The sequence below is a fragment of the Schistocerca americana genome, chromosome 5 (genome assembly GCF_021461395.2).
Source record: "Schistocerca americana isolate TAMUIC-IGC-003095 chromosome 5, iqSchAmer2.1, whole genome shotgun sequence".
Taxonomy (NCBI): Eukaryota; Metazoa; Arthropoda; class Insecta; order Orthoptera; family Acrididae; genus Schistocerca; species Schistocerca americana.
This window is the reverse complement of record NC_060123.1, coordinates 52738521-52754640: the sequence shown is the minus strand read 5'-3', so window position 1 is coordinate 52754640 and position 16120 is coordinate 52738521. Positions and strand designations below refer to the sequence as shown.

At 39.2% G+C, this 16120-nt stretch overlaps 1 protein-coding gene across 3 annotated transcripts in view; it reads left to right on the top strand.

The window, feature by feature from the left end:
- LOC124615701 (S1 RNA-binding domain-containing protein 1) overlaps positions 1 to 16120 on the top strand; it is a 235337-nt gene that overhangs the window by 94624 nt on the left and 124593 nt on the right. For all 3 annotated transcript variants that reach the window (XM_047143740.1, XM_047143741.1, XM_047143742.1), the window contains one exon: positions 5978 to 6095. In XM_047143740.1, coding sequence (XP_046999696.1) covers positions 5978 to 6095 — 118 coding nt within the window. The remainder of the gene's footprint in view (positions 1 to 5977; positions 6096 to 16120) is intronic.

The following is a 16120-nucleotide window of genomic DNA, read 5'->3' as shown; positions in this document are numbered from 1 at the left end:
GTTCTGACAAGTCACGAAGCTTTATCGGTGTTAAACCTAAATTATCAAGAGCAATGTTTGTTTGTACGAGGGATTCATTTCTGGATTCCAATGATTCTAATTCAACCACGACTTCATCATGTTTCACTTTCATTGACTTCAACTCTTAATTTTTCCTCACAAAAGTTACGGCATGTTGAGCAAAGCTTTTGTCTAGGTTCTATGCTACTATTTTTTGTCAGTAATTGTTTAGAAAGATCCAAGCCTACACTTCTCAACGACTTTTGATGGGCTTTTTGTGTTTCTTTTAGTGGGTCTACACATGTTGTTTGATACTTTTCAAAAACATTTAAAAAGTAGTAGCTGTGGTGTGAACATATATTCTTAAATTCACACAGATTAATTCCAGATCGTAAGTGGATCAAATTTTTTTCTTCCTCACTCAATTCAGGTACCGGTTGTAACTTTTTTGAAGGTGTGTAGGTTGTTTGGAAACAGTCAGATTTTTTAAATAACCCTACGCTACAGGTTTGAATATCTGACATACTGATTTCACTTTTGGTCTGATTACTGTTCTGGTTACTTTTATAGGATATTGGAAAAGAATCTCTGTAAACTAAGTAACAGTACTTACTGAAAGTTCGAATAAACTTAATAAAATACTATCCAAGCACTATTTAACACTGTAATAATTTTTTACTTCAAAACACAGGAATAACAAAACAAAATCCAAGCGTACATTGTTACTCCAAGAAGACAAAAACTTATTTTTGGTGTCTAAGTCACTTGGTACTTTTTATTTTTTAAATATAATTAATATTATTTAAAAAATTAGATAACTGTTGAACAGGTTAAAAAGCCAACATAATTTTTCTTTTATCTAATAGCCTATACAATTAAGAGTATTTTATAACAAATTTGAGCTTTCTATCAGGTCTGAGACTCTAGATATTGCAGTTTTTGTAAAACTAAACAAAAAAAAAAAAAAAAAAAAAAAAAAAAAAAAAAAAAAAAAAAAAAAAAAAAAAAACCAACAACTACTCGTAATTTTTTTTCATTTGGAAGATTTTAATATATCTTTATGGTATTTTTTTTTAACATTTAAATATAATACACAAACTTGTTCCGAAATTTCATACTGATATCTTGAGTATTCTTTAACATACAAATTTTTTTAGTTGTGAGGACACATTTAAGTTACGATTTCCGACTGCTGAAACAACGCCAAATCTAAAAACTTTAAAAATTTATAAAAAAAAAACTGTAAGAGATAGAGCAAAAAAATTGTACAAGTGCTTTCAGGATGATAAAAGAAGTAATTGTACCATGTTTCATCAAAATCTGACATGGTTGGTGTAAAGGCCTGGGTGACTTGACATGGAATGACCCTATACTGTAACTGATATTTTATTCCATAAGCCTAGATATTGCAGATGTTAAAAAACATGTTTTTGACTCGTGTTTGTAAATTTTTTCCGTATCTTCCAATTGAATCTCAAAGTTGAAATTTATAGGCCTTCTGAAGTTAGGTATCATAAAGGTCTATTAACTGTGAAATTCTCAGATTTTTATCTGGTCACCCAACAAAGATACTGCATGCCACAAAATGGAAAAATTAAAAAAAATCCATTTTTTAAAATAGTTTATTTTTTTAAAATGTTAACTGCTCACCATTGATACTCTTAAGTAACTCTACTATACAGTGTAGTAGCAGAAAAAATATTAAAGCTGAGAAGTTAATCTTTCTTTGGAAAACTACTGTTCAAAAATTGAGTTTTTTTTTTAATTTGAGGCTGATAATTTTGAACTATCAAAAATATATTAAAGAATACATTCAGCCAAATGATGATGATGTTAATTTGTAGCACAGAGTGGGTTGAACTAAATGCATTTTATCTGAAAGGCTTAGGACAATCCAATACTGAATAACTGAAAAAAATGTAGATGCTTGCAAATACGAAAAACGCATGCACTCTGGAACAAATATGGCCACAATTTCAGAACAATAAAAAATAATTTTTTTTTTTAATATTTTTGTGACTACTAAACATTGGGGAATTCACCCAGCAAATATAAAATTTTTCTGAGATGATCAACCAACCAATTATTTTTTTGAAGGACCACTTGATATGGATTGACCTAATGGCTCTTTATAATTCAGTCTGCCCCCCCTCCCCCCAATACATTACAACAAACAGTATAATTTTAGCATATTCTCCCAGTAGACGTGATGTCTGCTGTGTGTGGAAAGTGAGTGTCATTCCTAGATGTCCTTGGAATGCTTGCAGAAATAAGGAAATGATTTACAGAAATAACCGATAGTTCATTCTCATTAATAAATATTAGTTGACGATAACGCAAAAATTTCCACTGTGCAATAAGTGAAAGGTTTCCTACTGGTGCATGTCGCAAGTGCCATAGTGAAAAATTTCAAACAAGTTTGAATTCAAATCTCATCCATTGTGGAAGACAGGAAGCGCCACGAACATCACTCATGTAGGGCACTACCACAGATGTAGCACACTAAAGCTGTAGCACACTAAAGGTTGCTAATATAGGGTGCAACATGCAGCCTTAATGGTAGGATAGCAGCTTGCAGGAAGATGAACAACAAGGTTCAGGCCTTGAATTGGGCACAAATTTCCAGCACCTACTTCATATGCATATCAGTGTGGTAACTTTACTGCTTTAAATAATAGTTTCATATTGAGTTTGATGTTATTGTTTTTATTTAGACATCTTTGTTCCAGACATGTATATAATAAGTAACTCAATTGTAAGCATGTTTCTCACTTAAATCCCTTGAAAGGTGTATGACCAGATTTCTGTTGGCAAGTGGGGGCTGTCCTTTGCTATTAGCTTAGTCATAGACCCTCTTAAATAAGATTTAAGCACTCTGTCAGAGCTCCATTACTACAGTTGATCTTCCATTTGTTCAAATAACTCCACTCTTAATACCTTGAACATATAAGGGTGAGTCAAATGAAAACCTTAAATATTTTTTAAAATATTATTTATTGTGCAGAAATGGTACAAACTGTATCACTTTTCAACATACCGTATTTACTCGAATCTAAGCCGCACTCGAATCTAAGCCGCACCTGAAAAATGAGACTCGAAATCAAGGAAAAAAAATTTCCCGAATCTAAGCCGCACCTGAAATTTGAGACTCGAAATTCAAGGGGAGGGAAAAGTTTATGGCCGCACCTCCAAATCGAAACAAAGTTGGTCCTTTGTAATATGAGACACAATTTAGGTCGAATGAATGACGGCACAGCTACAGTAGTTTGGTTCGAGTCGTAAGCTTAGCAGTTAAGCTTTACCAGGTAGCCATTGCTATGCTTCAGGCATTCCGTCCGTATTTATACGGGTACCCTTCCTTTTTCATGTGCTTCGTCTCGTTTGAATTCATTGCTTATTTTTCTTTGATCTGATATGTGCCGTTCTCTTTGTTATAGGTGTTTACGTCACTCTGAGCTGAAAATGCCTTATTGTGTGTGTCATCCATTGTTTGTCGCATTCTGATGAGTGTTTACGACCTGTCGCCGCTCGCGACATGGCTTGCCTTAGTGTGCACTGCCGCCGCTTAAAAAAAAAAAAGGAGAGAGAGAGAGAGGAATCATGTCATTAGTGAAACAATGGCAAGAGACTGTTATTTGTTGTTACTTACTCTGCTGCTTTCTTTGATAATGATCAACAAGAACCAAATAATAGACTGTGTATGATAGAAGATGTTCTGAACAAGAGTTTAGCGAAAATTTTTCTCAATTTGAAAATCTTTGCAGGCGCCTCTTTAGTACATTACATTCTGCACAGAAATTAGAGCCATCTTAGATTTAAAAATCTAGTCAATTGCCGTACTTCATTTCTGACTGTATCATATTAGGCATAAGAATAATACGAATATAAACATGACATGATATGTATATTCTTCCGCGTTTGCTGTTGTCTCACTCTAGTTTCGTAGTTTATTAGGCAGACAGGATTTAAATGAGATAGCAGCAAACACGAAGCAATACATGGCAAAATGTTTATATTCGTATTATTCTTACGGTGAGGAGAATACTGCATGTGATTCACAATTCATAAAAGTTCCTGTTAGCAACCATCTCTTCTCACAGGTAGGAAAAAATTCAGAACGTAGAGTTGGCCATTTTGATTGACAAACATCCCAAACAGTCTTGTCAGTGGATTTTTGTAGTACATTGAAATGCTGCTACATTCGAAGATGAACTATACTGAATTTGTATTTACTTCGTTGGATAATGTATGAAAATGCAGTGGTCGAAACTCGGGGCGGAGAAAAAAGCTCGTCTTCCACTTTTTTTATACTGGCGCAGAGGTTTTGGTGCCAGTATTTATCTTTGTGCCTGCAAAGCATGCCTGTGTAGCGCTACATATATTCGATGGCCGAAGTTAGTTGTGGCGGCACCTACCAACATTTTTCAGAACTTCCGCTTGCTTTGCACTCAAGTCTAGGCCTCAGGCAGTTTTTTGGATTACAAAAACCGGAAAAAAGTGCTGCTTAGATTCAAGTAAATACAGTAATCTCCCCCACACTCAATGCAAGTCCTCCAGCACTTACAAAGTACATAAATTCCTTTAGAAAAAATTCTTTTGGTAGTCTGCACAACCACTCGTGCACCCCGTGGCGTACCTCTTCATCAGAACGGAACTTCTTTTCTCCCATTGTGTCTTTGAATGGTCCAAATATATGGAAATCACTTGGGGCAAGGTCTGGTGAGTATGGTGGATGAGGAAGACACTCAAAATGCAGGCCTGTGATTTTTGCAACTGTTTGTATGGGCAGTGTGGAGCCTTGCATTGTCATGTTGCAAAAGCCATCACTTTCTCGTTCAAAGTGCCGAAGAAGTTCTTCACAAGCATCAACATGCCGTTCTCTCATTTCAGGAGTCAGCTGCCGTATCACCCATCTTGTAGACACTTTGTGAAACTGGAGCATATCATGCACAATGTGGTGTGCTGACCCATGACTAATCTGTAAACATGCTGCAATGTCATTCACTGTCACTCAGCGGTTTACCTTCACTATGGCTTCAACTGCTGCAATGTTCTGTGGAGTCACAACTCGTTGTGCCTGATCTGGACGAGGAGCGTCTTCCACTATAGTCACACCATTTGCAAATTTCCTACTCCATTCATAGACCTGCTGCTGTGAAAAACATGCGTCACTGAACTGAACCTTCATTCGTCGATGAATTTCAATAGGTTTCACACCTTCACTACACAAAAACCGAATAACAGAACACTGTTCTTCCCTGGTGCAAGTCGCAAGTGGGGCAGCCATCTTTATACTGATAATGCGATGGTATGTGTGCATCTGCACTATGCTGCCACCTACAGGCCATTCTGCACGCTGTTTGTAGCCCGCTTACCAACTTACAGGATAACGGCGCAAAATTTCGATTTGTTATTACAAATTTAAGGTTTTCATTTGACTCGCCCTCGTACATTAACAGAAATTTTTTGTGTTGATAAATGTAGTTAGTGATATTGACTCAGTGATAAGAACAGTCTCTACAATTGATATTTTTCTGAGTTTATGGTAAAATTAGAAGAGAGATACATGAGAAGGATGGAGAACTGGTCATATGATCACTTTATGCGAGTGTTACTCTGTGATCTTAGTTATTCTGAAGGAACATTGAAGTAGTTCTAATTGTTGTGCTGGAACAATTAGGACACTGTTTGAGCGGAGATCTTTTCTGCGATTTGACACATCTTTATTTCCAAAATAATCCATCAATGAACTCAAAAAAATTTTATGTTTAACAGTCTTTAATTTGCATCATTTATCAGATGGGGTCTTGTTGTTGGAAGTGACAGTCCAGTCAGTATTTCAGATTTTTATGATATTTGTTCACTCAATTTCGTTTCCATAAAACTATATTTTAAAGAGTGTGGTGGTGGAGTATATATGTTTACATGTGCATTTGACTTTCTGTGTTTTCAACATCCTTTCATAATTTGTTGTCAGGAGTGTGAGAGCTAAAGCTATTACTGTGATGAACAGTATTGCAAAAGTTGGAAAACTGACTCCCGACCTGGAAAGAAGCATTAAATGCTGCCGCAGTCTTAATGAAATTGAACATTTTGTAAGTACTAAAACTATATTTGCTTTCCTCATCTTGTTTATACCGTACAGTGAGCATAATCTACAAACTATTTGCACTAAAGCTGCTTTGTCACAAGAAATTCACAGTAAAATTATGAAATGGAGATGCTCTAAATAGATGGACTTGTGGAAACACTATCATATATGGAGGGCAAAACCATTGCTAGAAGCAAGCACTAATGAAATATGGCAGAGAGTCCCACATGACTAGAAAAGAGCACAAATCACTCTTGTTTGCAAAAATGGTAAAAAATGTATGCACATAATTATAGAACAATATTGGTGGTGCCTGTCTTTTATAACTTCATAGAGCATATTCTAAACTCGAACATTACTTTGCTGGAGGAAAGGATGCTGCTGTGAAAGAATCGACACAGATTCAGAAAAAATTGCTCATATGAAATTAAGCTTTCTTTCTTTCACACAATATATTGTGTAAAAGGTAAATACAAATGAACAGGTAGGTTGTTTCTTCCTAGATTCCTGAAAGGCTTGCATCACTATATTGCATCATCATAATCACAGTTACGCAATTGGCTCATTCAATTTCTGACCGTAGATCCCTATAAGTTGTACTCAGTGGCAGATGTTCAAAATAAGAATGGAAGCAGTGTAAGATACATTCAAAGGAAGCAGAATAAGACCTCTAGAGTTCTCAGTATACATAAGCAGTTTACCAGATAGGATAACATTATCAAATTATTCATTGATGATGCTCTTGTTTACAAAAAACGTGTTGTTGTTTGTTAATGATAAGGAAGTGCAAAACGACTTGCACAAAGTTTTTACTTGGTGTAATGAATGGCAGCACTCTTTCAATGAGGATAAATGCAATAACAAAGAGAGATAACCTAATAGTATCAGAATACAACATTAGTGATGAACATCCTGGAGCACATTACATTTTGTGACTATTTAGGAGTAGTACTAAGAAGTGCTGTCAAATGGGATGAATGCACAATATACTTAATACCTGGGGCAAATGAAAGACATATAATTTTTGGAAGGGGTAGTGTGTCTTTAAAAAATATCACATACGAGACACTAGTACGACTAGTCCTTATAGTATTGCTCCAGCTTGTAGAGTCGTTATCAAGTAGCGCAGTAGTAGATACTGAAAGAATGTAGAGACACACTTCTAGGATTGTAATGGTTCAGTATAGCCCACATGAAAGTGTAACAGGGATGCTTGGGGAACATTTATGGAAACCTTTGAAAGGAAGAAGTTGTTATCCTCAATATAAGCCCTGTTGGATAAGTATAGAGAACCGCTATTCACAGAAGACCGTTACAGTTCTTCAGCCACAATTATATTTCTTATACATAGATCATGAGAAAAAGATAAGAGAGATGTGGGAGCTTTTATGGTGATCTTCAGTCAGAAGACTGGTTGAACTTCAAGGTTCCTCTGGACAGTCAGTCTTTCCCTCATTCATTGCTCAAATGGAATAACACAGAAAATTGCTAATATTGACATACCCCCTACCATGCACTGTATAGTGGCTTAGAGAGAAAAAGAAAAACAGCAATGCTCTGGTGCACACCTAAAGTTATTGTTACATCTGTTGATAAGTCTCAATCCAAGGCAACATGCTGCATCCCACCTTCCAAGGAATCCTCAGCCCAGTCTCAAATTTCATTTGATAGTCTACATGATTCTACTTTTGAAAAGAAGTGTAGATGTCCTGAGTCAAATGCTTTCAGAAGTCAAGAAGTACTGCATCTGACCCTGACTGTGTTGATTGGTGGCTCTCCAGAAGTTATATTACAAAAGTGTTAGTCCAGTTTCAGATTATCGATGTTTTTGGAGTCCATACTGATTGCCATGGAAGAGCTCATTCTGTTCAAAATATGTCATTAGGTTTTGATGATGATGATGATGATGATGATGATGATGGCGCTGTAATAGTCACAATCATATAAGTACGTGGTATCATGTAACATTCCACCAGTGCAGACGGTATTTGCTTCCTGATACATTACCTGTGTTAAAATGGACCGTTTACCAATTGCGGAAAAGGTCGATATCTTGTTGATGTATGGCTATTGTGATCAAGATGCTCAACGGGCATGTGCTATGTATGCTGCTCGGTATGCTGGAATGACACCATCCAAGTGCCCGCACCCTTCGCTGGATAGTTATGTTATTTAAGGAAATAGGAAGTGTTCAGCCACATGCGAAATGTCAACCATGACCTGCAACAAATGATGATGCCCAAGTAGGTGTTTTAGCTGCTGTCGCGGCTAATCCGTACATCAATAGCAGACGAATTGTGCGAGAATCAGTAATCTCACAAACGTCGGTGTTGAGAATGCTACATCAACATCGATTGCACCCGTACCATATTTCTGTGCACCAGGAATTGTATGGCGACGACTTTGAACGTCGTGTACAGTTCTGCCACTGGGCACAATAAAAATTAGGGGACGATGACAGATTTTTTGCACATGTTCTATTTAGTGACGGAGCATCATTCACCAACAACGGTAATGTAAACCGGCATATAATGCACTATTGGGCAACGGAAAATCCACGATGGCTGCGACAGGGATTGGAGGTAATGTTAGACTTCTGGGGTGGGATCACTATGGCAGAGTTTATAAGTGAAGGAGTGAGACAGTTAGCAGAGGCCTTCTGCCAGGTAATCAGTGTGATTCAGAATGACAGTAGTGGAACCTTTGCCTGGAGGTAGGACAAATAGGTCAGGATCTGTTTTGAGGTTGTGAATGGCTGCCCTTTCTTCTACTCAAAGGTGGCCAGAACAGCCATCTGTGACACAGTGACAGGGAAGTGACTGATTTTGTGAAATTTTACGAGTTCCTAACCAGGCACAAATTATATAGTTTCATCTGTGTGCTTTGGTAGTTTAGCTTCTAGAATTTCTGCGTGTTAATTTAATATTTAATAGTCACAGTCCTCACTTTTTGGTTTGTGTCCAAAAGTAAACCGATTTGTGATGCATCACAAATTCCTAATCAGGAGAGAATTATTTAGTCTCAACTGCATGTTAATCTAATGTATTAGACACAGTTCTTGTGTTTTTGTCAGTGTCTGCTTTAGAGTTCTGTAGTGCTTGTCCATAGTACTTTGTTTGCCTTTATAGTGTAGTTTGCCACAGTCTTTAATATGGATAGGAACTGTGATTGCTGTGTGTGGATGGTAGCTGAGTTGGTGATGGCTCTGGTTACACAGCTGAAGGTTGCAATGGTTGGGCATCAATGTTGTGGGACAACTGTGGGGATCCAGCAGACATTCAGCACGACTCACACGCCCACCGACTGGTCCACACTGTGGTGACCAGCCCAGTTGCTGCTCGCACTAAGGTTGACCCCTCACCCGTGGTCGAGTGGGAGGTTGCGTCGGGGAGTGGCAGGCGGCAAAAGACTTTCCAGGAGGCCGAACATAAGGTGTCCCCAGTTAGTCTGACAAACAGGTTCCAGGTACTGTCCGGTGCTGTCTGTAGATGACACTATCCCTCAGCCAAAGACAGTTGCTTGTCCTGTTTGAGAGGAAACCTCTCAGCCTGCAAGATCCAGGCTATTACAGAGGGTGGGATTATTCTTATTTGGGAGCTCCAATGTTACGCGTGTTATGCGGCCTCTTATGGACATGGCTGCCTAGGAGGGGAAGAAAGCCAATGAGCACTCCTTGTGCATACTAGGCCAAGTCATTCCAGACGAGTCCTTCTGGATGCCGCGAAGAGCATAGGTTGCAGTCAACTGCAGGTGGTGGCTCATATTGATACCAATGATGTGTGTCGCTTTGGATCGGATGAGACTTTCTCTGGTTTTAAGTAGCTATCAGAAGTGGTAAAAGCTGCAAAGACTGCTTGTCTTGTTTGCGAGATGAAACCAGAGCTCACCAGTTGCAGCATAGTCGACAGGACTGATCCATTCCCAAAGACTGGAAAGTTGCACAGATTACTGAATGTCAATATGCGGAAGGATTTTGGAACATACATTGTGTTTGAACATTATAAATTACCTCAAGGAGAATGATCTGTTGACATACAGTCAACACGGGTGTAGAAAACATCATTCTTGCGAAACACAACTAGCTCTTTACCCACTTGAAGTGTTGAGTTCTAGAACAAGAGATTTCAGATTGATTCTGTATTTCTAGATTTCCAGAAGACTTTTGACACTGTACCTAACAAGCGGCTTGTAATCAAGTTTCGTGCTTATGGAATATCGTCTCAGTTATACAACTGTATTTATGATTTCCTGTCAGGGAGATCACAGTTCTTAGTAATTGATCAAAAGTTTCCAAGACAGTGTTATAGATGTCTTTTAGCTATTATAAACAATTTAGGAGACAGTCTGAGCAGCCATCTTATGGTGTTTGCAGATGGTACTGTCATTTATCATCCAGTAAAATCATCAGTAGATAAAAACAAATTGCAAAATGATTTAGGTAAGATATCTGCTTGGTGTGAAAATTGGCAGTTGACCCTAAATAGAGAAAAGTGTGAGGTCATCCACATGAGTGCTAAAAGAAATCTTTTAAACATTGGTTACACAACAAATAAATCAAATCTAAAGGCCATACATTCAACTAAATACCAAGTAATTACAGTTACGAGCAACTTAAATTGGAAAGAACACACAGAAAATGTTGTGTGGAAGGCAAACCAAAGACCACAATTTATTGGTAGAACACTTAGAGGCTGCCTACACTACAGTTGTCTGTCCTCTTTTGGAGTACTGCTGCACTGTGTGGAATCCCTTCGAGATAGGATTAGTGGAGTACATTGAGAAAGTTAAAGAAGAGCAGCATGTTTTGCATTATCGAGAAATGGGGAGAGAGTGTCACGAACATGATACAAGATTTGGAGTGGAAATCTTAAACAAGGGTGCTTTTCATTGCTGCAAGATCTCATGAAATTTGAATCGCCAACTTTCTCCTCCGAATGTGAAAATATTTTGTTGATGTCAACTTATATAGGGAGAAATGATCATCATAATAAAATAAGGGAAAGCAGAGCTCTGAAAGATATAGGTGTTTGTTTTTTCTGCATGCTGTTCGTGAATGGAATAACAGAATTATTCTGTAGATGTAGCTATTGATGTTCTTAGGATGGGACCTATGGAAGGGTGATGATGCCAAGTTGGACGTAAGGAAATCGTGGAAGGTGACCAGGAGGTGGTTGGATGGAGTGGGTGGGGCGAGGGGGGGGGGGGGGGGGGTGGATCACAGCTGGATGGTTGTGTGAACTGGAAGAGGCAGGGTTCAATGTTAGGATCAATTTGGCTTTTGTTGGAGGGATTGGTGATGGAGAAGCGTTCCATTGCAGGGATCTGGAGGAGGAGATTAGGTCATTGGCAAGCCTAACATGGTTAATATTGGATGCAGTGCTGAAGGTTAGGCCTTTGGATTAGATTGAAACTTCTCTGGGGGCTGAAGATTTTGGTGGAGACAACAATGTTCTGGGATTGTTTTGGTTCTGGATTAAGTGCATTGGTGGTAGGGAGCTCGGAGGATGTGGTAAGTTCATCTCTTCCCTGAATCCATTTCTGTCCTCATCCCTATGACACCCCGAAAACCTATTCTGCAGATGCTCCCCAAAATCCACAAACCCAACAATCTGTGATACTCATTATTGTGCTCCCACTGAAAAAAATTAGGCCCTCATTGACCAACACCCCAAACCAGTTGCCCAAAATCTAGCGTCCCACATCAAAGATACCAACCACCTCCTTCACCAACTCTCCATCATCCCCACTCCTTTACCTCTTGGATCCCTTGTCATCACCGTTGACACCATTTCCCTGTGTGCTAACATTCCTTATGCCCATGGTCTTGCTGCTATTGAACTGTATCTCTCCCAACATCCTTCAGACTCCATACCCACTACCTCTTACATCTTAATAACTAACCTAACACTCAATTACTTCTCCTTTGAGGGAAAGGTATACAAACAAATTCACAGCACAGCCATGAGCATCTACAGGGCGCCCTCCTATGCTAACAGGTCTGTGGTCCAACTAAAATAAAACCGTCCTAGCCTCACAAAACCTCAAACCCCTGGTTAGGTTTACGTTCATTGATGGTGTCTCCATGATCTGGACACGGAGGCAATACACCCTCTCTTCATTTCTTCACAATCTCAACACTTTCTGTCCCTTCTGCTTCATCTGGTCCTCCTCAACACATCGTGCCACCTTCCTGGATGTTGACCACCTCTTCTCTGATGGCTCCATCACAACACTGTCCATATTAAACTCACTAACCCGCATTTTAAAAAAAATGCTGGGGCTGACACAGCAGCAATTACAAGTACTCTCTTGCCCAGTACGCTGAAGGTCAGGTCTCACAAATGCCTTCAGAGACATCCCCCAGACTTAGTCCACAGACAGATTTCGCATGCCATATCCCCAGATGCCCCCAGCCATTCCACCATCCCCAAAAACCAGTACAAAGGAGTGGCCTCTTTCTCACCCATTACGATGTTGGATTGGAACAGCTGAACAATATCCATTCTCAGAACTTTGATTATCTATCATCAAGCCCTGAAATAAGGATCCTGCACCAGATCTTTCCCACCCTTTGTACAGTGGTGTTCCAACACCCTCACAACCTCCACAAATCCTAGTCTATCCCTATGTCACTCCCAGTCTCCAATCCCAATCTTTTGCCACAGGTATCATATCCCAGTGAAAGACCCAGGTGCAAGACATGCCCAATTCACACACCCAGCACTGCCTATTCTAGTCCATCAGAGGGTGGGTACCTGTGAAACCAGCCATGTCATTTAACAGCTCTGCTGCAATCACTGCTTAGCTTATCATACTGGTATGACTACCAACCAGCTGTCCACCAGGATGAATGGCCACTGTCAGACTGTAGCCAAGAGCAATGTTGACCACCTTGCGGCACAACATACAACTGAACATAACATGCTTGATCTTAGTTGCTGCTTCACAATGTGGGTCATCATGAGCCTCCCTTCCACTACCAGTTTTTCTGAACTATGCAAATGGGAGATATCCTTATAGCACATTCTTCGCTCCCAGAATCATCATGGCTGAAACCTACAGTAACCCCCTGTCTGTAGAACCCCCACCCAACAGTTTCTGCCCACTCTGTCCTATCACTAACTCCTAATCCACTTCCTCTCACCCTCACAGTGTGCCACTCTCTGCTAACACACTCTTCGGTCTTTTCCCCTTCTCTGCTCCTCTCATTTTCAGCTCCCCTTTCCCTCCACCTCTCCTCCACAGGTTCCAGATGCCGGACCTTGCAGCCTTGTACTGCCACCATCTAGTCTCTGCACACTCAGCCAGGGCAGTGCTGACTTTTCTGCTCTGCAGCTGAACTTTCACTTTTGCGGTGAGTAGCAGTATATCCTATTTCTAACGTTGGTGATATTCCAGCATGGACTTCCCATTGTTCGATTCTTGAGAAACTCTTTCCTGTCCCCAGTTTTAGGGCTCTGATGTCTTTTGTGAATTGTTTTGCTAGCGGGAAGATATTTTTGGAATGCGTAACCATTTTCAAGAATCTTGTAAATTCTATAAGAGAAAGGAGTTTGTCTTCCTTTCAGTATGCTTCATACCCTGCCTGTCAGCAGTTGATGTTTCCAATGACACAGGTTCACATTTCGACATCGCATCATCCAGTTCATCCATGTGCTAATTGGTCGTAGCTGGAGAGGTATAGCTTTTGAAAAGGTCAGTGTGTATTAGTTGAGCTTCCTCATTTCGATTCATATGTGCAAGTGGGAAATCATCTCTGTCATTTTCTGCTAACAAGTTAACATGCATTTCCAGTGACTCGTGAAGTTTATCTGATGATGTATTATTTGCTGGCATTAAGACTGCTTTGTCCATAGTAATGTTAGAATTTTGATTATCCTTCGCAGGATTTTGTTGTTTAATAATTGATGGATGAGAGTTATTGGGAGCTTCTGAACTCTTTGCATTATATTTTGGTGTTTCCATATTGGTAGAGGAGTGATGTATGTTAAGGGAACAAGTTCAGTACTATTGGAGAAGATATGTCAACGTCTTGCTCTGTCATGTGTGATGTTTGCATTGCAGCAAGTGCTTTTCACACTTTTCGATTTACAAACGGTTGTGCAGGGAAGTCACTGACAATATTTGCAGCTAGAGATCCTTGTGGATATGAAAAATGCTATCCACATCTACATGACACTTACCTGCATCTGCATTGATGTGAAGGCCAAGTAAGGAGCAGTGAGCATCATGGCAGAGGAGCCCTCCAGAGTGCTCACTGCAGTGGCTCGGAGCCAGTGCAGCAATCACATAAGGCACAGCTGACAGATCACACAGCCCCACTGCACCAGCCCATTTAATTGTTCACAATAAGTGACAGTGCTCTTAGGTGTGGCTGCTCATTTCATTGTTCACACAGAGCGACAATAATAATAGAATGATGGTCTGTTAGTGCCATGCATGTTGACGGTGTAGGCATTTAGTTTTATAATATTTCACAAATGTGATTTTGAAGTTAAATATTCTTGTTGCGAATAGCAAAAATACTAAAATATTGAAGGTCGCATTTTTAAATTGCCTCAGGAGGCATACTACGTGTTCCCAAATGTTTTTGTCAACATTTTCGGTTAAATTGTTTTGATTATCTCAGACAAAATTTCTAATACTGCAAACCACTGTGAATTAATTGACTCAAACATATCTAGTTTGCTGTCCCATTGTGTGCCCACATCTCCTTACAGTGATTTCTGATGGCAGTTCAGAAGGTCAGATCTTTTACAGAAGCTTCTGACAGCTCGACAAGAGTTCATTAATCACTGCTGCAGTGTTTGGACCTCTGCCAGCAGCAAACATGATGTTTTGCACATTGCTGATTTAATCAAATGATCATAATATCTTTATCAGTTCATGTTTAATATTTTCTCCAGCTTTTTTAATGTCGCCCTTGAAATTTCTGGTGCACAACACAAAGTTTTCCTTCTTCACCATTAATATAATGTGCAGTCCCTCGCATGCAGTTTATTTTACGATATGAATCACACCATAGATAAACTCTGTTAGTCTCTTTCCTACATACTGGAAAACTTTTGTCACCTGTCTAGAAACAGCTTCACGCAGATGATAGACAATTTCCTTTAAATTTCTTGAAATTGTGGTTGGACGAGATAACAGTTCCTTGGCACTCACTGCACTGTACTTGGCCCCCACATGAATAAGGAACTGCACTGTTTTGAGAAATCCATTTCAGTGCGCAACATCGAAAAGTAAAATGTTGTTACAGACAAATGCAAAACAAGCCACTATATCTTGTTTTCTTCATTGCCACCAAATACAAAAGCAGATTTCTTCCAAATCAATGATTTCAGTTTGGCCTTCTTGCAATAATGTGAACTCACCTCGTTTCACCTTACATGAAATTATGATCGTGGTGTGCATTTCATTAAATGCATTCGGTACCTGGCCACTCAGTTACTACAAAGCTTTACCTGAAACATAACAACAGATGTGTGGTGCTGATTCATGCAATCTTTTTCACTGACCCCAGGTAACACAATTCGATGAAAAGTGAAAAGTGTGTAAAAGATTGATATTGTCTTTTAATTTTTAACTACAAAGGAGTTATTGTCGAGGATATCCACAGATAACCCTCGGATATCCACAATAGCATACACTTTTATCCTCAAGGTACCAGTTACCACAGATATCTGCTTCCATGCAGACCTCTATTTGTATCATTGTCAAGATATGGGCAGCTTTTCCTTATGTGGCCTATAGCTTTATAATTACAGCAAATTGCATCAATAATTGATGTATAGACCGTGAAAATATTTCCATCAAATGGAATCTGGAATTTGGATTGCACTTTACCAAAATATTCAGTCACAAATTCCACAGTACTTTGAAAAGGATTTATACAAGCACAGCTCTGTACCTTACTCCTGACAGTATTTCACATGTATATCTCTTTGAAGGACAGGCAAAACTATAACGTAACCACATACATAGACGGTTTCAATGGGTGGTGGTCACTGTGGCTAACCACATAATATT